Genomic DNA, 24,822 nt, shown 5'->3' with positions numbered 1-24,822 from the left:
AACTTATAATTTTAAGACAAGTTTTACAACTTAAATCTTTGTCTTTAGTAAGACAGTAACCGTCTTGTCTCAAGTCTTAAACTAAAAAGAGATTTTGTTCGTAGCTTAAGACTTGAGACGCAAGACAGTTATTGTGCGTTACTAAAGACAAAGATTTAATTCGTAGAACTCGTCTTAAAATTATAAGTCAACCATTCTTTTTAGGTCCATACGCGTACCAAGACATGGTCTCATACTCGTGATTCAGGAGTATCAGACCAGAGCGTACTAAAAAATAAATTAATCTAATATTCGATTATTCATCTTCCTTTAGATTAGAAGAGAGCAGGATAAAATATATTTTTTCAGCAAGTTCTTAAAAGCAAAAATAGAAAATTATTACGTTACGATTCAATTTTTTTTTTTACGTATATCATTTAGTGAGGAGCAGCAAAGTGGCAACGGAAAATGTATCAATATTACATTAAATATTGTTATACTAAAGCTTCATTATATTTTACTACTAATCATGTGTATTTATTATGAAGCTGTAAATATTGTGCAGGATGTAGAGAAAAAAAAGGGAAGGGGAGAGAAAGAGAATTGCCCATTACAGATTTTTAAATTAGATTCTGCATCGTTAGTTTTTATAATTTATACAATCAAACTTGTAAATGGAATTTAAAGATTTCTTATTTTAAACATAAAAAGAGAAGTTATTCCATAATTCTCAATTATAATAGGACGCCAATTATAGACTTAATTATGTACGTTATTCCACAAAACAGTATTTTAATGTATTAATATTATGCATAAATTGTAAATAAGCACAATTTTGATTTTACTGTGACTACTTGGGCAGTAGCGTCAAGCATTTCTTGAATTCAATCTCGATCTCCATCTCGTTGGTTTTGGAATCTTGTCTTTATTCTTCGAGTTGCCCCTTATTTGTATCTCTTCCTCCTACAAAAATATTATTCGTATATTAAATAATGACGTAAAAACTTAAATGTGTAATACAAATCAAAATACAATTAAGTTTTTTATTTTTTTCTCAATTTCTTAATTCGAGAGAAAAATGTACTATTTAAAATCAGCATGTTAGTTCCCTGATTTGTCTTTAATATTAGGAAATGTATTGGCATCGAGAAATTTGCTATCTAGTTCAGAATCATATATATGAGCAATGTAGGACCCATTTTCTAGTAGGATCCACACTCACATACTGCTGAGCGTTTTTTGGTTTCTGATGCACCAAGAGATACGTGTCATTGTTGTCGAAATATGCATCGACACGTTTCCACCTAGATCTCATCATTTGTTCGTATGCATTTTTTTCCTCTATTAAAATATATTAAAATTATTATTGGAATCAAATAGCATCGTTATATCGGAAAGTGTAATACCTCATAACTCGACAACATAAAATCTCGTGTTATCGATGATCTACATTCATGTTCCTCGCGAAATCTTCGTCGACATGTTCTTCGCTAATTACATTGAAATGTTTATCTTTACTCGACCGTTTATCTAAGATAGACTGCAAAGAACAAGTGAATGTTAATGAAAAGTAATGGCTATAAAATCTGCGAAAAATAAAAAATTAATTAATATCGTTTAAAAAATCCTTAAGTCAGTGAATATTATACAAAAAAGTTGAAAATATCTATTCAGCAATGTGATGATATATGTATACTTACATTTTTATATACGATCAAAAGTTTCGTTGTGCGTCTTCATATTTTCCCAGGACAGCGAGTGTCTATTTTCCAATAACCAATCGACAACCGATGTATTAGCTATTAGTAGGACTAGAGACTGGCACTACGTAGCAAGTAGCAAGCAACGATTATTTCACTCAGAAAACAATGAAAAAATTCAAACGCGTACCGATACTATCGATTACCGATTGTTTGTCAACAAACGCCACGATAAAACGGCTAGCTTGCGCGTTAAGAGATTTGAACGTGATTGGTCTCGTCAGTTCTCACCAGCGAATCCGACCAATCACATTCGACTACTGCTCGATGAGCGATCGAAGTGTTTAAATGCGCGCCGTAGTTCAGCTATGGCGCTTTCGTTCCAATTCGTGTAAAAATTGAGAAAAATTTTCATTTGCAGGACTGTGCATCTTGTTATGTGACATTTCTTGATTTCACTTTACTTTAACGTATGTTTTGTCAAGTCAATCTTTTCGTTTGCTGGGTTCGTTCGGAACCATTCCGAGCAGCTCCCGAGAGACAAAACGAACAATATTTGTTCTATTCTTCTTTTCTTTCATGATGTTTGAATATATACTCGTCTTCTTTTCGAGTGCAGAAAGTGTAGCAAAACGCTGTTCGAAAGAACAGACCAATCATTTTCTACGCTCGTGATATATATTTGTGACGATATTTCTTAAATTTATTTTCGTTATTAAAATGTCATTGCAACATAAATACGGATGTATATTAAGTTATGTAAAACATCGTGAAAAACGTCACGAGCGATTAATGGAATTTCCGATCCCGATACGTCAAGGGCCAATTGCCGGTGTACTTTGACCCCTAGCTTTCCCAACAAGTTTTAGAGCAGTTAATTCTTTTACCGAGAAACTTTCAGTCACATAGTAATCATGTCGGATAACGTTAGCCCTATTAAATATTTCTTAAGCGGTGGATTCGGAGGGGTGTGCACCGTGGTAGCTGGCCACCCTCTGGACACCATAAAGGTGAGGTTACACTTTAATTTGTTACTAGTTTATTTAATAAAATTAAATGTAAAATTTGTATGTTCCTGCTTTCTCTTTCCTATTTATAATCTCTCTGAATATTGTTATTTGTCTTCTGCAAGAATCATATGTGTAAAAAAGACATTTTTTTTATATAGGTACGACTCCAGACAATGCCAGTGCCAGGACCTAACGAATTGCCTTTGTACTCTGGTACATGGGACTGTGCTAAGAAAACAATTACCAAAGAGGGAATACGTGGTTTATACAAAGGTATTTATGTTTGTGCTGAACTTCACACGAATATCGTCATATTATGCTTGTAGAATTTCAACGTAGAGCATTATAAAGAATTTTTATATTCTCTCTCTTAAATTATTGTTATAAATATATCGGTTGGACTTTGACATCTGTATAACAAGGTGAAACAGGCAATTTAATATTCTAGAATCTGCAAACTTGATGTAACGTAATATATAAGTAGTGTTGAAATAACTTGGGTATTTACAAGTGAAGATATTTTCTTCCTTTAAGAATTTTCTATATTTTATTTAGTAGAGTTGATTATTAATAGTTGAATATTTAATAACTTATAATTTAACATAGTTATTTTCAAATGAATTAATTATCTACTATTCTTATAGTATGTATAGTAATGTATAGTATGTAATTCTATTAGTTTGAATAAAAAGATTTTGCTAGCAAATGTAATGATTTAAAAGGAAGATTAAACAATAAGCATTTTGTAATTATACTTTATTAAAATTCAATAATTATTTAATTGTAACATGTTTTCTATAAGTATATAATATAGCATACTATAAGAATATAATATATCAATAGCACTCTATATTATACATTATTACAATTATTATTTGTTATACAGATTTTCTTCTAGAAAATTATATTTCTTTATTAGTTCATATATATACTTTCTTTATAAATAAAATAAAATGTATAATATGTATAAAATGTATAATATGTTCCATTGTTTATTTTTAAGCGAGTTTAATTGTTTACTGTAAAGTTAATTATAAAAAAATTATAATAATTAAAATTATTTTAATTTAATTAAGAAATATTTTTTAAAAGTAATTTTAATTTTAACTTTTTATTACTTTGATTTTTGATTTATGGAATTTTGATTAATGTAATTAATTTAAGAAAATAAACTTTTAGTTAAGAAAATAATCTATCCAACCTTGACAAACACTATTCAAAATAACTCAATCAGACAGATAATTGTAAATAAGGACAGTTTATTTTTTTATGAATTGTTTTATATTAATTTATATTTTAGAGAGTTGTATATTTTTTAAAGAGAAAGTTATTTATTAGAATTTGTTTTCATTATTTGTTCTTAGGCATGGGCGCACCATTATCTGGTGTTGCTCCAATATTCGCAATAAGTTTCTTTGGGTACAGTGTTGGGAAGAAGCTGCAGCAGAGGGTTCCAGACGAGAAACTCACGACGTCGCAGTTGTTTTATGCTGGCGCATTCAGCGGCATTTTCACGACTATTATAATGGCACCCGGTGAACGTATCAAGTGTCTGTTACAAATACAGCATGCGGATGCTAAGCCGAAATATAGTGGACCTTTGGATTGCGCGAAACAATTATATCGAGAAGGAGGCATCAGGAGTATTTATAAAGGCACCTGTGCCACATTGTTAAGAGGTATGATTCATATTTTATAACGTCACACAATTCCCATGCAATATATATTATTTATAAAATTACGTTAGAAAATTACCACATGTTACTGGTTTTATACAGGATAATCCCAAATATTCTAAAAAAATTGTAAGGGATAATTCTCTTCTCTTGAAAATTATTTTATTTTTCAAAATTATTTCAGTTTTTGTTTTATTACTAAACAATTACATTTTAATAAATTTTGTAATCAAAAATTCCACCAAAAGAAATAAATTTTCTCTATGAAATTATGCTCTATCTCTTTTTGTCAACTAATATCTTTGAAACTAAGCCTGACGTATGGTCGTATGAAGTTTTCGTTTTAAATTAATGTAATTACTTCCTAAAATCTTTTAGAATATTTAAGGATCACCTTTGTAGAGCAAGCAGTCCTTTGTATATCAACAGTCTATCAGAAGAAACAAAATATTATTTTCACACAAGCTTATTACATATGCACTAATATAATTAGGTATTATATTTATAATTTAGGCCATTCTTACATTTAAAACCATCTTAAGTACAATCTTAAAATATCCTAAACCAATCACAGAGGTATATTTTAGCATTTTAAGATATTACTCTAAAATGAAGGATTAAATGCATTTTTAAAGAAGGATGTGTTATAAAAATTTTTAATATATGTCTTTCATAATCCTCTCCATGTATATCAACATGTACATATAATTTGAAAAGAGAGATTAGCTAACTGATATTGTTATCTTCGTCAGAGCTTCTCGTTTTCAGAAACTTTCGAAGGTACCTTTTTTTCGGATTTCTGCATTGCAAACCACCTTTACGCAATGCATAGAAAACTCCCCAATTTTGCAATCGTTTTGGCGTTGAACAGCGTGGAGCTGTTTCCTTATTTCTGTTTACCTGCGTTGCACGAAATCATTAGTGATTTTTGTATTATTTATTAAAGAAGATTTCTACTTTGTCATGTTGATTTTCTAGAAGTTCTTAGGATTTTTTTTTAAGAAGATAGATAAATATTTTACAAAATTTTTCTTTTTTATTTAATTTTTTTTATAAAATTTTTTTATTTCGTCCAATAAATAAATAAAAGGTATTTATTTAAAAAACAGTTTAATTTTTACTTTTATTTTTTAAATATTTTGAGTTTTAAAAAAAATATGAAAAGTTATGTTATTAAGCTAATTTTAATTCTGATTATAATTGCAAGTGTTTTGATTAAATTCTAAGTAATTTCAATCTACTGAGAGATTTGGAATCACCGATAAATTGAATCTATAATTAATAAATTAGTATTCACATTTATCTCTTTTTTTTAATTATAAAAAAAATAAGAAAGTAATCTTCAAACAATGATAAATAAAAAAAAATTCCTAAAAACCTCGTAAAAAATTAAGCAAAGTAGAAAACTCTTTTAAACTAATAAAGATCAAATATAATATTAGTTACCAGATTAGGATTCCAGCTGATCATGGCGCACGCACAATCCCAAGGATTGTCGTCTAATCTTATATTTTGTATACGCGTTTGTTTATTTGGCAATCTCAAATTTCTAAAGAAATCTAAAGGTAGCGAAGTTAATTTGTTTTTTGTAAGTATAATTTCTTTCAATTCCTTCTGCTGTTGAGCAGTGAATAAACCGGGTGGCACAGATTCGAGATCATTGTTCGATAAATCAATTCTCTTAACTTTCTCCAAACCATAGAAAGCATCCATAGAAATTCGCTGAACATGACAATGACTTAAATCAAGATCTATTAAATTAATAAGGTCGACGAACGTATCGAAATCGATGCTCGAAACGTTTCCTCGCATCTTAAGATGCGTCAGCGATGGTAATCCTTGCAAGATGAAACGTTCTAATATAGGTATCTCTAGATTGTACAAATGTAATATCTCAGCTCGACGTAGTCCCAGTAACGAGTTCTTCTGTAGTTTCAATTTTGATGTTATACCTCCGAGATACAATTTTATTGTCGTATTCATGATCTCGAAGGTACTGAAATAAATACACGATAGTTTCCAGATTTAATCACATCGCGTATAGTCTTACTCATTAATAGTATTACTCATTACCTTGGAAAAATGGAATCCAGAGGGTTGTCCGTGAAATCGGCACTTACGAGAGCCGGGAAAGGTGGAAACGATAATTCCGATAGGAATGTTAAATTATTCTGTCTTAAATCCAGATGTTCCAGCATAAGTAATCCCGCCAGATCTACACTTTTCAGGGTCAATAATTCGTTGCTTGCCAGCGATAGTGATCTCAAGTTTGGTGTGCCATAAAAGCAGAATTCAGGAACGAACTTCAAACTATTCTTTTCCAGTGAGAGATAAAGGAGGCTGTTGAGGCCGTCAAACATGTGCCAAGATATATCTTTCAATGCGCAATCGTATACTCTTAAATGCGTCAACACACCGAGCGCGGCGAACAGATCGACATTTTCTCTATAGCCTTCCAATTCTTGCTTGTATAAATCATACGGCAATATCTCTTTATCCTCATTGTTCTGCTGACTGAGAAAAATAAGCCTGTGTCCTTTATGCTGGCTGGTATTGCTCGCGGCCATCTGATTTTCATCGACCGTTTCTGTTTTTTGCGAATTCATTGGCTTGATTACCAAATTTGCCTTGTCCTTGTTTGACAAATTTAAATTTGATAATTTAACTCGTTCCAGATTTAGATACAGTAAAGTAGATCCTAGAGGATACAATGCATCAGGCGCGAGAATAATACCGCCTTTCTCTGTACGATTATTCGCCTCTTTCATGGAAAGATCACTGTAATCTATCCCTTGAATGTCTAGCGATATCAATTCGGTGAATCGTTGGAATGCAGTAGCATGCAGAAGAATATCAACATCTCCGCTTCCCGATTCGAGTAATGTCAAAACCTAATGAAACGTCAAGATGAGTTTTAATATGAGAGATATATTATATAAACGAAATTAGAGGGGAGACAAAATACTTGGAAAATACACTACTTGTTTTATTAATACGAGATTGACTCATTATTTTTGTTTCTAATATAAATTTTATCCTTGTTTACAATAAGATCATGTAATACTTAAATAGTCACTAGTATAATATACCATTCTTTTCGCAAAACAAGAGATATTGGAGAAAATCTTTTTTTTTTTACTGTGTTTTTCAAAATTACTCACAATGACTCGATAATATGTAAGTCAGATCACTGACCGACAAAAATAAAGGTTTGAAAAAGTTGAAGTTAAAATTGAAGTTTTGAAAAATACAGAGGGCAATTTTGGAAAATAGAATAAGAAGCAAATTTCTTTCTTTAACATGACCTATATAATCATTGAATTCAATTAAAAAATAGTCTGCTAAAAGAATAGTACAACGTTCCATTGGTGACTATTCGAGTATGACTTTCTTTCTACAAGGAAAGAATCTATTAAAGACAACTTGTAGGTTAATCAATTTCTTATTAATAAAAAAATATGAAGAAGTGTATTTTCTGGATGTTCATATTATTTTGTCTAACCTCTGTATATGCTTTTCATATGACCTGTATATCTGAAGGCAGTTTAGCCAAAAGTTCTTCAGAGTTGTCAACAATCACGCATGTTGCAATCTTCAGCAATTCATGATTCATTAGATTATCGTTCATATTAAAATCAACATCATCGGTTGATATAGCCTGTTGATCAAAAAACGTTAAATTACGCTAATAATATATTGATTGCTTGTGTAATTTATTCATACCTGATCGTTATTCTTGTTCGTGCCAGCCCATTGATGCAGGGATAAATCAGAATACCTTTGGATCTCACAAGTACATCCCTGTGGGCATCCAATTTCCCACACATCACCAATATCGATAATTTGTCCCATACATTGATCCTGAATACAATATCATTTAAATCAGTGATTTTATTATTGCAACAGCATGTATCACACTTATATAAATTATTTTGTCATTTTTTTAAAATTCATCTATAATGTGCAATACATAATTTGATAGAATAATCATATATATATATATATATATATATATATATATATATATATATGTATGTATATATATATATATATATATATATATATATTTATTAATATTAATATTAACTCTGGAGTACTACTATGAGAGAATTTTCACTCAAGTGCTATTTAAGTTTAGTACAGTTTTCATTATTAAAATTTTGATAATTTAAAATAACATTTAATAAGATTATGTTTATATTAAAATAATATTAGTTCAGTTATTCTAACACTTTACAACTTATAAAGTAGAAAAAATTTTTAATTTTGTGGGTGAATTTTCATTTAGATAATATAAGAAAAATATAAATAGCACTCTATAGGATTAATTGTCAATGCATTGTGTATGCAAAATAATTATACAGAAATTACTGAAGTTGAATTTAGTAATGATGTGCGTGACAAGGTGTTAAAATGTGTATGTACCAACGACAAGACGACAAGAGAGAACAGGACAAACATCATGTTGTTTCACTTTATGACAATTTTGAAACGAAGCACAATACTCTGAGGATCAACAGCAGCGGCAGCAGCAGCAGCAGCACACTGGCCCGAAGGAAACTGGATTTTGTTAACTGTTATCTATATGCTTTGATGTACTTCCTATCAAACAGGATGCTTTCTATCTGCCAGCCCACACGCTCTACTCGCTATTATTAATTCTACATAATGTTTACATGCCATCTTCGGTTCACGCAAGGATACTCGAGTGATCCCTAATTCACTGTACCTTACATGTTTTTTTTTTTTTTGCAGATATTCCAGCCAGTGGGATGTATTTTATGACGTACGAATACCTAAAGGAACAATTTACCCCAGAGGGAGGGAAACTTAGCTTACTGGCTACCATAACGGCCGGCGGTTGTGCGGGCATTGCAAATTGGTTGGTGGGGATGCCACCTGATATCTTAAAAAGTCGCCTGCAGACTGGTACGTATATACTTCTCTTCTCTTTTTCTGTTGAGATTCTAATTGAAGAATTTGGATCTTGAATTGTTATTAATTAACAATATATAATACACAATGTGATATTTATTATTATACAGCACCAGAAGGCACGTACAAAAATGGGATACGCGAGGTATTTGTTCAATTGATGAAAAATGAGGGACCAATGGCGCTTTACAAGGGCATCGTGCCCGTAATGTTACGAGCTTTTCCCGCAAACGCAGCTTGTTTCATGGGCTTCGAAATTTGCATGAAATTTTTGAACTGGATCGCACCAAGTTTATAAATTTAAATCGTGCGATGTAGTTATAGAATTTTTGGAAAGTGTTCTGTCTCTCGATATTCGTTGGCCCTATCTCAAACTATAGTTCAGCAGATGCAAAGTGATTAATTTTATTGCGATAAAAATAGATTACATAAATTTATTCTTGCCTTGCAGCTATTTCGAAAATAAGTCTTAATTGTATGTATCTCGAACCGATAATACATACGTAGAATATTAAAACTGTTGGAAATATGCGAAGAAAGATATTCTTTGAAAAGCAAATTTTTTAAATTTCATCACATGTACATACATATGTAAGAAAGAAACAAATGAAAGTACGAGATCAGGGTATTGTATAGATTTGTAAAGAGAATTTCAAATATTCAAACATATCATGTATTGCGAATCGCGATGTTAATAATTTTTAAGGGAATCCTAAGGCAAATTACCGACATTTTTTAAAATATTTTTGAATTGATATTACAGAATTAATACACATACTTTACAGACTTTACAAAATAATATATATATATATGTTTAAAAAATTTTGTTCGTTATTAGCATGAAATCGTCTTTTGGGTTCTTCAATTTTATGCGTACTTTAATTGTGTAAAAAAATTTTGCAATCTTTTGTAAAGTCAATTTACAAAGATATCTCAAAATGAGAAAAAGTCGGTAATTTACTTTAAAATCTCCGTAAGATGCGTATTGAAAGACTGCTAAATAATTGCTGTATATGTGCAAATTTGAATGTCACAAAATCGTATTGTGTATCATACAGTGTGAATATAAAATTTTATTAACGTAACAGTATATATACATTAATTACATTCGTATTATATATTGTACATTATATTGCATATTAGGAAATATACAATCAGGATTTTATTGAATTTTATCAGCTTTGTAATATACTTTATGTATAAAAAAAAACTTTGCAATCTTCTGTACAAGACTTTTAAGAACAATATAAATGTAAATAAATAATTAAATAATTTTCTGAAAAAATGTATTAACGCACAAAATAAAATTTTCTATTTCTGTTACTTATTCTTTTATAACAATTCCTCTTATCATTCTTATGAAAGAAGATATAATTTATAATTTATTCACATAAATATGTAACATTACTTTGCTCAAATTAGTGTAATATTATCAAAATTATATGTTCAATACAGATTTCATACTAATTATTCTCTTGCAGAAAAAAAGCATGATTAGTAGCTATGGGATAAAAGTGAATTTAAAATGGAAGTTTTCAGATCTCTGTCGAATAAAAAAATAACTAGATTTGCGTATCACGATTCTATCCTCCTATTTCGTTGGATTTATCCAATAAAAAAAATTCCCCTGAGTCTTCACGCAGATGCTGATTAGTTTAAGCTATTTGTCATGATTTTTCGTTTGTTACACAATAGTTGTTCAATGGTACACCGTTCTATCAATTATCAAAATAGCAGTAATCACTCTTCCCAATCGTCTGTATCTGGTTGAGAGTCATATTCACTGGTGGCGGAATTTCTGTCTGACGCAGACGCTTCATTCGGTTTTGGGGGTGGCGGTATCAAATTCGACATTCTTTCTAAAGCGCCTACCGTGGAACCAGCGATACCTTTGCGTCTTAGAGCCAGTTTCGCATGTAAATCCGCCATCAGATCTCCACCGACCGAAGCCGAGGACCATCGATCGTCCTTTTTCTCGTCTGGTACAGTGGGCCTCAATTTTGCCCTACCTATTCCACCAGCATCTCGTATCGCCGCCATTAAATTGGAACGATCATCCATTCCGGCTGTCGCAGGTGGACGGTTCGACACAGTCTTACCCTTTTTTTTCGAATCGTCAGGAGACATAGGCATAGTCGGTTCCGCAATTGGTGGCGGTGGTGGCGGAGGTGGTGGAGGTGGTGGCGGAGGAGGTGCCACAACTTGTTGAAAATTCACTTTTTCGTTGCTCGAGGCACTATTTGCATTTATGGAGGTTGTAGGAGGTGGTGGAGGCGGTGGTGCAGGTAATGATACGGTTGCCATGGCGGACGTGGCTCCAGTTAGAACAGGCAAGTGTGGGACATTATCTATAGTTGTCCGAGAATCTCTTTCGTCACTGATTGGCGTTGGTAGATCTAAACGAACGGTAGGCGTTGTGACCGCAGACGACGGCGCGATAGGACTCTGGGAGTTAAGATCGAGCACAAATTTTTCATCATCCACAATGCCTGGTAGATCTGGCAGCGTTAACGGTACATTTATTTGAGGAACCTGAAATACATAAAAATTTTATGTGAAAATAAATCATAGAATTGTAAATTTTAAATCAATAACACAAGTACAAATGCTGTCAATTAACATAAATTATATGAGAATCTTACCTCTCCAAGGATCGGGGTGTACAAATAGTTGGAAGATGCGTCCATTTCTGATGAAAGCCACGGCTGTACAATCGAATCTGGAGCGTCCTCAATTTGCTGCTTGTCAGCAGATTGACGCGATCGCAAGGACGTTTTTTCGTATGGACTATCCATGCTATCGAACAGTAGAAGGGCGCTAACTGAGGATAATTGCGGCGGGAATGGCTCCATGTCATCTTCAAGGTTTTCTTTTTTGCCAGCCTTTGATCGTACGTGATAAAATTGGAGTTTTTCTTGGAGATTGATATTTGCGGTGTACTGGCCATCCTCCGTCTTACAATTTGATGATAAGTATGCTTCGGGAATATCTTTTATAGGCACGGAACACTTGTACACGCTCGGTATAGTGGTGGTACGCTCGCGTTGTGGTATCGTCATTTGATACTCTTTATAAGTGTGATTAGCCGGATATTTAGCGGCAGAATACATTTTCACAGCTTTCAGATTTAAATTAGTCTGTAAATAATGTAATCTGTCCTCGAGCTTCCTAGCTCTTTCTTTAATGTTGGTTAATCTACAAAGACAAATTTATTCTTTAAATATTATCGCTGGATATTCAAACAAACACATGTATAATTAAGCAAGGCAATAAATAGCAATTGTATTGAAAGTGGTGAGATTGGTAGATTCATTTTTTTTCTCTTTTACCTCTGGGTGTTCTCTGAAAGTCTCCTGTCAATGCAATCAAATATATATGAAACAGCATCACCCAGATTATCCAGAGCTTCTGCTATTTGAACTATAGTCTCTTCGTGTCTCAAATTATTTGGAATAACACCTGAAATATATAAAACTTTAGTAAATAAATATATCAAATGCAATATTATAAAATAAATAAAAATATAAAATAAATAATATTTTGCAAAATCTAACATATGTATAATAATATTCAATCGACATACAAATTGTTTTATTTACTAGCAAATATCAAAAATCTCAAAAATTGTAAAAGAATGCACAGAAAAAACAAAGTTTCAAACAAAAGTTATTTTACATTCCTTGTCTTTGATATAAAATTGTATATCATCTTGAATATTTTTATCTCTTCCTTTCTAAGCCCAGATCTCACAATATAGATTACTTGTTCACATTAGGGTGACTTAAACCAAACTCTGATTAATTTAATTTAACCAATTTTAATTTAATCGACCACTTTCAAAACAAAAAATCTCTAATATATAATTTGTTGTATATTAAATGTCATAAATCTTTTCCCACATATTAAATAACAAAGATTTAACAATTCCATTCGTATTAATAAAATAGTGTAGGCGTTACTTGAAATTAATCACCAAATCAAGTTAATCAATGACTAATTCAATTGGCAATTAGAATTGTTTAAAGTAGAATTACTAACCATTCTTTGTTTCTGATCTTTTTTCTCATATGTTAAATAACAAAACTTTAATAATTCCATACACATTAACAAAATAAATGTATCATTTAATGAGTTGAATGAAATAATGATTAAGTTAATTAGAGTTTGGTCGAAGTCGCCCACTTTTAGGTTGTGTTGCTCCGTTTAAATGAGAAACATACAACAGATTCTCATGTATCGCGAGCGGAATCGTGCATCACGTACCGATCTCGATTCGTTCTGGCATCTTGGTCCCGACGGAATAGTCACGAAGGCGAATGTCTCACAGGACAGCGATGTACATGTCTCTCGCGGGACGTCGACGTGCCGAGCGGTGCCGACGTGTCCTGAATCACGGACAGTACGGACACACGACACGAGACACAAGTACGTGGATCACGCTAATTCCGTCGGTCGCACGTCGCACGACATCCGTCTCAAATCATATTCCTGAAATTCGACGATGACGGATGAAGTGCAACGAGATGACACTTGACACGTTGCCCGACATCAGTGACTGTCAGTGACATCCGAGGATTTTTCTTCAATTTTTATATTTTGGCTCCCTCGATCCTCCAATCTGGGATATGCTGGGATAGTTTGGGTTGTATACCGACGATACCGACTCTGAATGTTCATGAATGTATGTTGTATAAGATATGACCATGAGGGCGTATCCTACGCCTAATATATACAAAATATTTAAAAAAATTCACAAGTTCCGATAAATAAATCTGCATACAAGGTGTTCGGCAATAGGTGGCAGAAAATTTAGTGATTCGAGATGACAAAATAAGACGAATCAATCTTGTTTGCTTTAAAATGTTTAAAAAAATAATTGTCTCAAAAAAATTCTGAGTTTAAATGAATAATTAAAATTATGTCCAGACATAATAAAAAAATTCTATTAATTAAAATTATGAGTGCAACATAATAGAAATACGGAATTATTTTTGTCGATGTATAATTTTCATTTATGGAATTATTATTATGTCGATCGCAATATAATTTTAATTCACTGAATTATGTCTGGAAGAATTTTAATTCATTAAAATTCGATGCATCGTATCCGACTGTCGACGGACGTTGGCACGAACATCCGACACTTCACTTCACTTTCGACACTCCACGGTACTCTTGAAACACACTAGCTCGCGTAAAGAACTCGTACGGGACGACGAGGATGTAAGTTGAAATGGGACGCAACGCGCCGCGACCTTCCGCCGTGCCACCTGACCGACCGACTGCTGGCACGGCGTGCCGCGTACTGCCCGACCGACCAGCTCGACTGCGTAGCTGCGTGATTCACGTGACTGGAGCGTGGCTGCGCCTGCGCGCCGCTACCGCTGCAGTTACGCAGTAGTCGCAGTACGCCGTGCCAGCAATCGGTCGGTTAGGGAGCACGGCGAAAGGTCGCGGCGCATTTCAAGCAATTTTAACTTGTATCTCCGTCGTCCCGTACGAGTTTTTCGACGCGAGCGAATGTGCCGTAGAGTGCCAAAAATGAAATGTGAGTGTCGGGCTTTCGTCAACATCTGTTGTGTCGTCGTGTCGGATACGAGGCATGGTGTGCGAAGTCGGGTCGCGTTCAATCGTCTCTTGTATCTTCTTCGTTGCAGCTCGTATCTCGAGTTTCCGAGCGCGTGAGTATAGAGAATGTCGAGAGTGCCAAATGCGAATCAAAACGAATCGTTGGGAGGAGGATCTTGGGTCCTCTGTATCGCCACCGGCAACGCGACAGTCGCGTCTTGCCCCGTATCCCGTATCTCGTCTCGAGTTTTCGACGGGTGTGAGTACCAAGTGAGCAGGAGTGTCGAAAATATCGCGCGTTCGTGTGAATCAAGAGGAGGAGGATCGTGAGGGAGGATCTTGAATCTCGAACGTTCGACAGCTGTGGCCGAGAAGGAGCTGGACAGAGCGACTAGCGGCGAACGGTGAGTCGATTCAATCGTACTGTTTATTCGCTTCCACATTTCAGTATTTGCGTTTCGTTCCCATTGCGTAAATTATCGTCGGTACAGTGCGACGAGTCGAATCAGTCGCGTGAAAACCGTTAGGACGGGAACGATTTGAAATTCGTGTACGCGCGCTCGGCGCTTTTTTCACCAGGTGTGCCAACATGCAGTGACGTGCTTTCCAAGGTCTAATCTGTAACCTGTGTTGGTTTCTGCTAAATGCAGCCAGTGGCTTATAAAATTATTTAATTACATTATACATGAGTAAAAAATTAATTTTGGAAAGCATTATTCATATTAAATTATAAATTTCTAAGTTTTTAGAAGTTAGATATTTGAAACAATTATAATATGGATCGATTATTATTACGTCGCGACATAATTTTAATTCGTTGAATTATGCATGGAAGAATTTTTCAATATTTATTAAGATTTTTCTAAAAGTAATTCCTTAAACTCTTCTGTGGATTTTATAAATTCTTTTCAGAAATCATATAATAAAATGTCTTAGAATATTTCAAAAATAACTTTTAATGTAATAATAAATATGAAGAATTCTAGAAAAGATGTAGATTTTGTGAAAAGTGGCATTCTTTAAAAAGTATAGTTCCAAATTATATAAAAAATTTGAGAAATTAAAAAAAAAATTATAAAATTATATTAAAAAATGGAAAAATTTTATAAAAGAAGTATATGAATTTATTAGTAAACTACTTCAACTTCATATTTTTTACAAATATTTCAAATTTTAAACGTATGATGTGTCTTATTCCATGCGTTGTAGATTAAGTTTTCTTGTTTAAAGTGACATCAAAGTTTTAGAAATGTGAAATATAATAACACAAAGAAGTAACAAAATATGCACTCTCACTTGACAAACTTGAGATACCTAACGAGTCCAATTTAAAACTAACGCAATTTTAAAAATGTTACATTTATTTATTTATTAAAATACTACATGTATTTACAGGATGAATAAAAGTATATGGATACGTTACACGCGTTTTCTAATCGTTTAACTCGATCATTTCTCTTCCAAATGATCTCCAGAGAAAATAGAAGAATCAGGAAATTAATATACTTCTTGATACGAGTACTATACTATTTTATTAATAACAACAGTATAATTCTCTTTTGCTTAAACTATATATCGAAAGGGATCAAAGGCCCGTATTTACATGACTTATTTGGAGCCGCAATTAAATCCATTTCTGAATATTATTGAATATTCAGCGCAAGAAAAAATTGCATCCATTGTATGATTATGAGGTTAAAATCGTATACCTGGCTTTAACGTTGAGAGAAATGTAAGACCAAGGTCCGAGATATGCAAAAATGCATCAAACTGCATTATGCAAAACGTTACTTTCTCTAAACGTTTAATGAAGAAAAATATATAGGTATCGCATATTATACATATATGTATATGGCTCCGTTCCAAAATTCACTGCCAGTACTGAAAATTTGTAGTATACATAACGTGTATAGGATTTTCAATTCTGGAAGTGTTTATTGGAATGCAGCCTATATATTGCATGCCTTAAATTTAAACACCAAAACTTCAGGAGTGTGTACGGCAAGATCAATAAACTAAGAAAAAAAATAAGTTTTTCGTTTTTTTAACAATCACAAAATAATAAAAATTTTTTTAATTTTTCACTTATTTATTACTTTATTTGTTTACATTGAGCCTATACATGATATTTTCTTTAATTAACAATTCCTCTTCTTATAAATGTTAATTTGATCCATTTTGTAAATGCAGTTTGATATATTTTGTAAATGTGTGCTTCATCCATCCACATTATTTTTAATAGAAATGAATTGTCATTTGTGAAATGACTCAAGAAACCAATTGAATTGTTAAAATTCAATTTCTTGATGTAATCTCGAGGTTAACTAAATTCGATATCTTTTAAAAATAATACGAGCGGTATTTGACTGTAATACGAGCAATGCTAGATGCGAGACTTGCATTGTTACAAGTGATCAACATTTTTAACAATACCTTAAGAAAGCCAACATAAATAAATACGTATAAATAAATAAGTGAAAAAATGACTCATTCGTTTTTTTTGCGATTTTCTTTAAAACGAAGAAACAATGGATAAATCATTAAAAAAGCCTTTTTCTTTTAGTTCATTATTAATCTCCCACACGCTCTCGAAGTTTTAACATTTAAATTCAAGACACTCTGTATACATAGGTATCGCATATTAAGAAATAAATATAATAAGAACACAAAAATACTCCAGAGTAGTAACAAGCACGTGCAATTATTCGGGTACGGGAGCAAAGCGTCAACATTCTAATCTCGAGGGGATTCAAGCATTTTGGAGACTGTCCGAAGCGATCGTGTCGATCAATGTTCGATTCGCCGGTTAACGAAGTTTTCTCTCCATTTATATTACAAATAGAAATTACAGTCTAGAGAGAGGCAGCGGCGAATCGCTAACAATAAGCAGAGTCACCCGATCCCGAAATGTCGGTTTCGCGCACCACGACCGACGTATCAGTCTATATCACAGAAACGGAACTCTCCATTTCGTTCGCAGTCTTCTTCTCGTCGCCGTCGTCCGCATTGTCGCCGTGATCGCCGTGATTATCGCTATCGCGACAGTTGCGGTCGTCGACCTGTTCGCTGGGGACTAGATGCGCGTCCTTCGATAGGATCAGGGAGTCCTCGCCGATAGGCGCGGCGGCCTCGACTAGATTCTCGACGGACGCTGCCGTCGTCGGTTCCTCGTGGCAAAAACTCCTACGTAAGGATTGCTGCGTTCTCGCAGTGCCCCTGCGTATGCTGCTACGCAACAAATTCGCCACATCGGTGGCCGTCAGGTTCGAGCCGGACAAGGTGTGCGTGGCAGCGAGGCTCGCGCACGGCCGACGACCACGGTCGATGGTCGAGTGGGTGCGCTCGATCACGCGCGATCTCGTCGTGATACCAATCCTGCTGGTGCGATCGATAGTATTCGGCCGATGACGGCGTTCCACAGTCGACGCGTTCGCGCTGCCGATGTTCGTCACGTCCGGCCGCGGTTCGGACAGCACGTGGATCGCGACGTGGTCGCGTGGTATCGGTGGCATTGTTTGCGCGCCGCCGCCGCTCTGATTATTCATTTCCACCAAAACAGTCGCGTAATCCACAGTCGCGTAATCCGGCGGCGGCGGTTGCAACGCTGGCCTTTGCCGCGGTGCGCTGCTCTCTCCCAGCACGTTCGCGATTCTTCGTACACTCCGTCGGAAACTCTGCCGCAGCATTTTTGCGATCCGTGCTCCGGTCGCCGTAGTGTAGCTCGGCGGAGGCGTGTACTTTGGCGGCGGATCCTCGAATGGTATTTCCGTGGTTGTGGCAGGCAAGATCCCGTTTCCGTGTAGGCTGGTGCCAGTGTCGCTTCCAATTTGGGTGTGCGCGTCACGAGGATCCTCAGGTTCTAGCGGTGGTCGACAGAGCAATTGAATTCTCTGCAAAAATAAAACATTGTTCCATTGAGAATAAATATTTGGCCTACTAAACATGTATATTATATATTTGATTTATCTACAATCTATAATTAATTGTATAGAGATTAAGATTATTATAGAGCGCATTATACCGCAAAGTTGTTGCAACATATATAAACGCAGAAAAATATTACTTAGAGAACTTACGCCATTACACTGTTCACAGTGATTTATTGTTACTTCCACTTGTTCGTTCTATCGTTAGCAAAAACACAGAAAGAGATAGTGTGAAATATATATTAGTCATTTAGTAATTGTGCTTCTAGCATACAGATAATACAGAGTGTTTGATAATAAACGTATCATCTCTTTGAATAGATAGAACATGTTAAACCGAATAGAAAAATTCTCTTGTTTCAATATATACAGATTGTTTCAATATATACAGAGGTGGTTCTTAAATATTCCAAAGAATCTTAAGGAGATTGAAAAATAAATTAGAAACCTCTCTTAATTAATTTCTCATTAATTGTTAGAGAAAATCACAAAACAACAGAGAATTTTTCTATATTCAATTTAAACCATTCTATCTGTCTGCAAGAGATAATGCACTTATTATTAAATACCTCGTATAATAAAAAAAATATACCAATATAAACAATAAAAAAAAAAAACATTAATAATATATGTAAGAAACCCAACTAATTGTAAGTTTCACTTCCACCGTTTACGACATCATCGTTGTTCAATGATTATTTTTGAACGACAGTTGTTTTTATATTCTTTGCCAATCGTGCGCTAGTTAATAATTTTCTGGCGATGGTAATTAAGTATTTCAAGTTTACTCGGCAAGCGGAAATACTTACGTCGAATATATCGGGTGGTCCACTATTCAGATATCGACATGTTTGTATGACAGCCACTGCCGGTATCATGAGTATCGGTGTCAGTTGAATCGCCGTGCCGAGTTGCCTTGCCCACACGGCCCAATAATCTCTGCTCGTGCGACGATGAGAGTACAATTCTCGGAAGTCGCTGCTCTTGAATATTGTGATAGTCAGAACCTGCAGAGTACAATAACGATGATACGCTCCGTACGTGACTGCGGCTACTCGATAGCTTCGTTGCGTTTAAGTGAGAACTGATTTACCATTAACGTGACAGGGAGAACGACGTTCCACGTGAAGGAGAGAAGAGGACCGGCCCAGTACCTGAGGCATCGCCCGGTCGGTGGGAATAACTCGGCGACAACTGTCTCGCCGGTGTGGGGACGTCCACGGACTGCAAACACGGCGGCAATTTGCATGAAGTATAAACTAATTATCCACCATGCTCCGCCGACGGTGTAATCGAGATAGTATACGACGTAAATACCCAACTGCGAACATATAGAGCAATATAATGAAAATAAAACTTAGAATAGCACTTTTATTGAAATTATTATAAAATTATTATGAAATATTTAAAAAAATGAAAAGGGTTTTTCAAGTTATTTAATTGTGAGATGATAATTATATTATGATCCCTATATTTCTAAATATATTTTCCCATTGAAATGATTACCATTTAACGTTAATGTTTTTATAATTATTTTTGTCATTATTACTACATTTAGAAGTTTTACAGTTTATTGAGTCATTAATGACATTGTCGAAGCACTTGTCTTTATATCCTTCACTTGAATATCCAAAAACATAACGTTATTCTTTGTATAACCAGAGTATCTGCTCAGTGTAGTATGAGGAATAAACATGTATAGCCCAGATTCCTTATCGAGATCTGAGTCATCCTTATCTCTACCGACAGTCTTCACGATTTTCCTAACATCGTTCGCGGGATTGTCTTGGTCTCGTAGGATCACGACAGCTCTAAGAACGCAGGGCCAATCCAACAGAGGATCCCATTTTCCATTCTCCACGCGCAAACATCCGATAACGTGACGATCTTTCCATTGTCCTTTACCATTCAGAAACAATTCTAGCTTCAAGGTGTAACCATACTCTTTATTGTAGAATATTGGACTGCAGAGCGCGCGATCGCTCTCCTTCGCCTCGTTCATCTTTTCCTTATAACGATCGATTCGCCATATAATACGGCCGTTTGTCGAGACGTTTTCCGTTCCTTCACAGGAACACGAACTCAATGACGGTTCCGGTCTACAATTTTCTATGATTAACTCTTCGATATATTTCAGATTCTCCTTCATTTGAAACTTCAGACCTTTTATTTCCGATTTCCGTTTGGCCACACTCTCAGATTGTTTACGAATTTCTTCCGACAAGCTATTTACCTTTTCTGATAAAGCATCGTGTTTAGACATTAATTCCTTCGTATTCTTACATCTCATTTCCAATTCCAGTTTCAAATCGTTGACATGTTGCGAATGTTCTTGCCATATATCGCTCGCGCGTATACTCTCCTTAGCGACGAAAGTCTTGAGGATTTTCAAATCCTGAAAGCAATCGTTCGGCATGCACACGTGCTTGTTTTGATCGTCGGTCAATTCCCCCTGCAATAATTTCAACTGCTCGGAAATTTGGCGTAAATTCGAAGTAGTGCAATGTTGCATATCGTTAGTGATCATCTCCAAATTATTCAATCTCCGATTCAACGCCGCGTGATTGTTGCGAAATTCCTTGACCGTTTCCTCGATATTCAATTGTAACGCGGCGAAAGATTCCTGCTGAGAGTGCAATAGAGTCAAGTTTCTCGTAAGATCATCCTGTAAACGAATCCGCTCCTTTTCCCCTTGATCGATAGCCAAACGCAATAACGTCAATATCGAGAACACTTTTTCTTTCCACACCGAATCTTGGATGTCCTTTATTTGGTTGTTTCTCATTGACGTTCCCTTGTTGCACATTTTTTCGTGTACCTCCAAGTTTCTCCTGGGAACGTAAACCCCACATTGGTTGGGACACTCCTCCAGAACTGCCGCGCAATGCGTTATGTGCTCCGTTAAATATTTTTCCTCTAAAAATTCATTGCAAAAATAACAAGGCACGCTACGACGCACTACCGAGTGAACGTTATTACTCATCTTCCGTTTTAATGCGGATGCGATTGCGATACTAATACGCCGTAGCGCCAACTAAAATCAAGTGTTGATAACAATTCTCTGGACTGAAAGATTGTGCGCTATATCTGATAAGAGTTGGGGACCTTATCCAAAGATAGAGATAATGTTACAAATATACCCAAGTCAAGTTACATATTTGTATCACGCACATATCGCGTTACAATAATACACTACGTAAATTAAAATACGATATTTCTATGTAACGTACATGTTATTAACAATATAAATTTTTGCGTGATCGTAAATAATTGCATTTTTTGTTAAATCAGAGTGAGGGAGGTTAATATTTTTTTAGTTAAATTAAATTAAAATTAATACATCATAAAATGTAGTTAAAAGTTGTGTTAAATAAATTGTAGTTGGACTAAAAATTAATTTTCAAAAGTATTATTTATCATATATTAAATTAAAATGTCGTAATTTATTAAAAAATAGATTACTCTTACAATATAAGTAGATCGTCATTTTTAATTTAATATTTTATGATGTGAATTAAGTTTACATAAAATAACAGAAATATTATTTTTATATGAGAATGCATTTTTTCTTTTACAATTTGTTTCTGTTACATGGATAAATTTTTAATTGAGAAATAAAGTTAATAAGTTTGTGTTTTAAAAATAACTAAAGTTAAGTTAAAAGTTATTAACTTTCTAACTAGCTATTATCTAACTCTGTGTGTATGTGTGTCAATATTTTTAGATAAGATGATAAATCTGTCAAAGATCATTATTTTTCGAATTATAAAGAATTTTAACATACCTCTGTAGCCATGGGTAATCCAAGTATGTAGGCACAAGCACAGCTAAAAAATGTGATCGAAGTCTCCCAGAGCTTCATCATTTTCGTATTGATTGCCATTATACCGGTTATTACACAGTGCCAGATCGCCAACTGAAATATTGACGAAACTTTTAAGTATCTTCACGATTACATATTCCCCACTAACAATAAGATGACAGTTTTTGATCGCATATTTGTACATGAAGAAATTTTTTTCATAGAATTTACTTTCAAAGTCATGGTAGTTGTGGAGCAACATTTTCAAGAATTTTAGTAAAATAAAATTGAAAGTAAAGTAAAATATAATTTTAATAAAATTTGCTAACATTTTATCAAAAGTATGGTAAAATTCTTCAAAGTCTTATGATGTTATCGCACAATCATAATTTCAAGAATAAATAATAAGAGAAAATTTGTTTTGGCGTATAGAAGCTTTCTAAAAACATATGTACCTGTTGTGCAATTCCAAATAAAATGAGAATGAAGTAAAACAGGACCGCCCAGAAGGGCGACACTTGTTCGGTGCCTAACAATGCCAACGTCGAAGGCACTAATTCAGTAGCTAGTCGTAACACCTGGTATCCGGACTCGGCACTCGTGTCCACACCAGGTCGCGTTACACGCTGGCCAAGAAGAAACGATGCATGAGGCATGAATCTCTCGGGCGTGCTGCTGTATCCCGACGGTGCTGGTTGATTGGCAAGCCTCATAAACGTATACCCTGATATTCTCTCTGAAATCCGAATAGGAGAATTAATCGTGAGAATTATCCGAATCGTGCGAATATACAGGCGATCGATTTCGATTACTCGAGGTAATATAATATATAAAACGACTATATTTACCGAAAGAACTAGTAGTGTAGACGTAACCGTGATGCCGGAGAATTTGTACGCAAGTATTCGCTAGGAAAGCCCCGAGAAGGAGAACTACAAACGTCACGATTACCACAAGGCTCGTGTCCCGCTGTAAAAGATGCTTGTGCTTGTTATGAGCCGCTATCTGAAATTGGCAGTATTCCAATGTTTAAGTGTTACAACCAATCGAAGAATAACTATCAGGAGAAAGTAAGTTGTACTTGTTAAATAATCATTGTGCGATTGTAGGCGACAATATTATACCTGCATAGCGGCCGCACCGAGTAGACCCCACGTGAGGAAGACCTCATTCGAGGCAGCAACCCATGACTTGCCATTAATAAAGAATTCGCTCCAAACGGTGGCGGGGAAAAGTTGGTGTATCGAGCCCGGCGGAGTGAGTCCAAGCAGTTTCGTGCAAAGAATAAACGTGCCAAATACGGGCACTAGGGTGAAAACGTATACGACTTTTCCATAAGATCTCAGTCCTAAATTAAAATAAAAATAATTTAATTTAATTACTTTTCTGATATATTGAACCAACAATGTGTATGTTAATAGTGATGCGACATAAAAAAAATATATATATTGTCAGCTAGTGAGAACATAATGTTCGTGTCTCTTTTCGTAAGAAAATTCACCTTTACTCAGCGAAACAAACACGATCATCCATACGACGGCCAGATTAAAGGCCACTTGGAACTTCAACGTAACGACACCAGGATTAGCTTCGTTTAAATGATGCCTTTGTAGTACAACGCCGCTGAAGTAATCCGGAACAGTTTCGTATAATTTGTACGAAGTGGTGGTGTTGTGCGTGGGACGGCTGTCGTCCCGATAGAGAAGAAACGGCTCCGCCCATCTATATTTGTCCTGCTTCGTTATGAACGAATCTCTGCAATCAATGTACCACGCATTTTGTCCCACTTGATCAACACGGCGTGACATTATTTCGATATTGCATGCGAGCGACGGAAGAGCCTCGAGATTCGAAAGAGATATTGAGATCATCGCAAGGATGTTTATTAATCTAACATTATTTTTAGAACGAGTTACGATATTCATTATAGTTCTTGACCTACTAAACTTGGGATTAGTATTTTACAATTAGTAAGCCCAAATACGAATTTGTCCATTAAATCACATCAAAATTTAGAGAGTAACATCGATCAAACTTTTACTTAGAAAATTAATATCTTTATTTTGCTGACAAAATTATTAATTTTTTCTTCTCTAGGTCAGAGACTCGATTCTCTATCCATTCGTAAGAGAAACGTATATGCAAACTTGGAATTACATTTGAAAATTTATATATATGTGTACACAGGTATCTATATGTAAACCTTCGTTACATATACGTTTCTAT

General features: G+C 34.6%; 4 protein-coding genes and 1 long non-coding RNA gene across 7 annotated transcripts in view; 1 reads left to right on the top strand and 4 right to left on the bottom strand.

The window, feature by feature from the left end:
• Positions 1-596: 596 nt before the first annotated feature.
• LOC105193491 lies at positions 597-1,942 on the bottom strand. Its single transcript, XR_850596.3, has 4 exons — positions 1,680-1,942; positions 1,386-1,519; positions 1,202-1,320; positions 597-942 (listed from the first exon to the last, which is right to left on the bottom strand). It is a non-coding gene; the product is annotated as an uncharacterized LOC105193491 (long non-coding RNA).
• Positions 1,943-2,318: 376 nt separating this feature from the next.
• Positions 2,319-10,623, top strand: LOC105193489 (congested-like trachea protein). The gene is made up of 5 exons (XM_011157942.3): positions 2,319-2,689; positions 2,848-2,962; positions 4,054-4,368; positions 9,121-9,294; positions 9,411-10,623. Exons 1-5 carry the CDS (start codon positions 2,594-2,596, stop codon positions 9,596-9,598), a joined length of 888 nt encoding a protein of 295 aa, XP_011156244.1. The 5' UTR covers positions 2,319-2,593; the 3' UTR covers positions 9,599-10,623.
• Positions 5,006-8,930, bottom strand: LOC105193488 (leucine-rich repeat-containing G-protein coupled receptor 6). Its single transcript, XM_011157941.3, has 6 exons — positions 8,791-8,930; positions 8,089-8,226; positions 7,892-8,023; positions 6,439-7,256; positions 5,812-6,361; positions 5,006-5,265 (listed from the first exon to the last, which is right to left on the bottom strand). Exons 1-6 carry the CDS (start codon positions 8,827-8,829, stop codon positions 5,092-5,094), a joined length of 1,851 nt encoding a protein of 616 aa, XP_011156243.2. The 5' UTR covers positions 8,830-8,930; the 3' UTR covers positions 5,006-5,091.
• LOC105193490 (WASH complex subunit 1) lies at positions 10,357-14,238 on the bottom strand. Its single transcript, XM_011157944.3, has 4 exons — positions 13,564-14,238; positions 12,630-12,759; positions 11,943-12,495; positions 10,357-11,832 (listed from the first exon to the last, which is right to left on the bottom strand). The coding sequence occupies exons 1-4, from the start codon at positions 13,583-13,585 to the stop codon at positions 11,041-11,043; spliced, it is 1,497 nt and encodes a 498-aa protein (XP_011156246.1). The 5' UTR covers positions 13,586-14,238; the 3' UTR covers positions 10,357-11,040.
• A 1,973-nt stretch (positions 14,239-16,211) lies between these two features.
• Positions 16,212-24,822, bottom strand: part of LOC105193487 — a 66,509-nt gene continuing 57,898 nt past the window's right edge. For all 3 annotated transcript variants that reach the window (XM_026135689.2, XM_039452153.1, XM_026135688.2), the window contains exons 6-14: positions 24,098-24,351; positions 23,721-23,944; positions 23,445-23,601; positions 23,052-23,332; positions 22,579-22,710; positions 19,888-20,115; positions 19,604-19,801; positions 18,945-18,992; positions 16,212-18,758 (exon numbers count right to left, since the gene is read on the bottom strand). In XM_026135689.2, coding sequence (XP_025991474.2) covers positions 17,811-18,758; positions 18,945-18,992; positions 19,604-19,801; positions 19,888-20,115; positions 22,579-22,710; positions 23,052-23,332; positions 23,445-23,601; positions 23,721-23,944; positions 24,098-24,351 — 2,470 coding nt within the window. In that variant the 3' untranslated portion in view covers positions 16,212-17,810. The remainder of the gene's footprint in view (positions 18,759-18,944; positions 18,993-19,603; positions 19,802-19,887; positions 20,116-22,578; positions 22,711-23,051; positions 23,333-23,444; positions 23,602-23,720; positions 23,945-24,097; positions 24,352-24,822) is intronic.

Source organism: Solenopsis invicta, chromosome 7 (genome assembly GCF_016802725.1).
Source record: "Solenopsis invicta isolate M01_SB chromosome 7, UNIL_Sinv_3.0, whole genome shotgun sequence".
NCBI lineage: Eukaryota > Metazoa > Arthropoda > Insecta > Hymenoptera > Formicidae > Solenopsis > Solenopsis invicta.
This window is presented reverse-complemented; position numbering and strand designations above follow the sequence as displayed.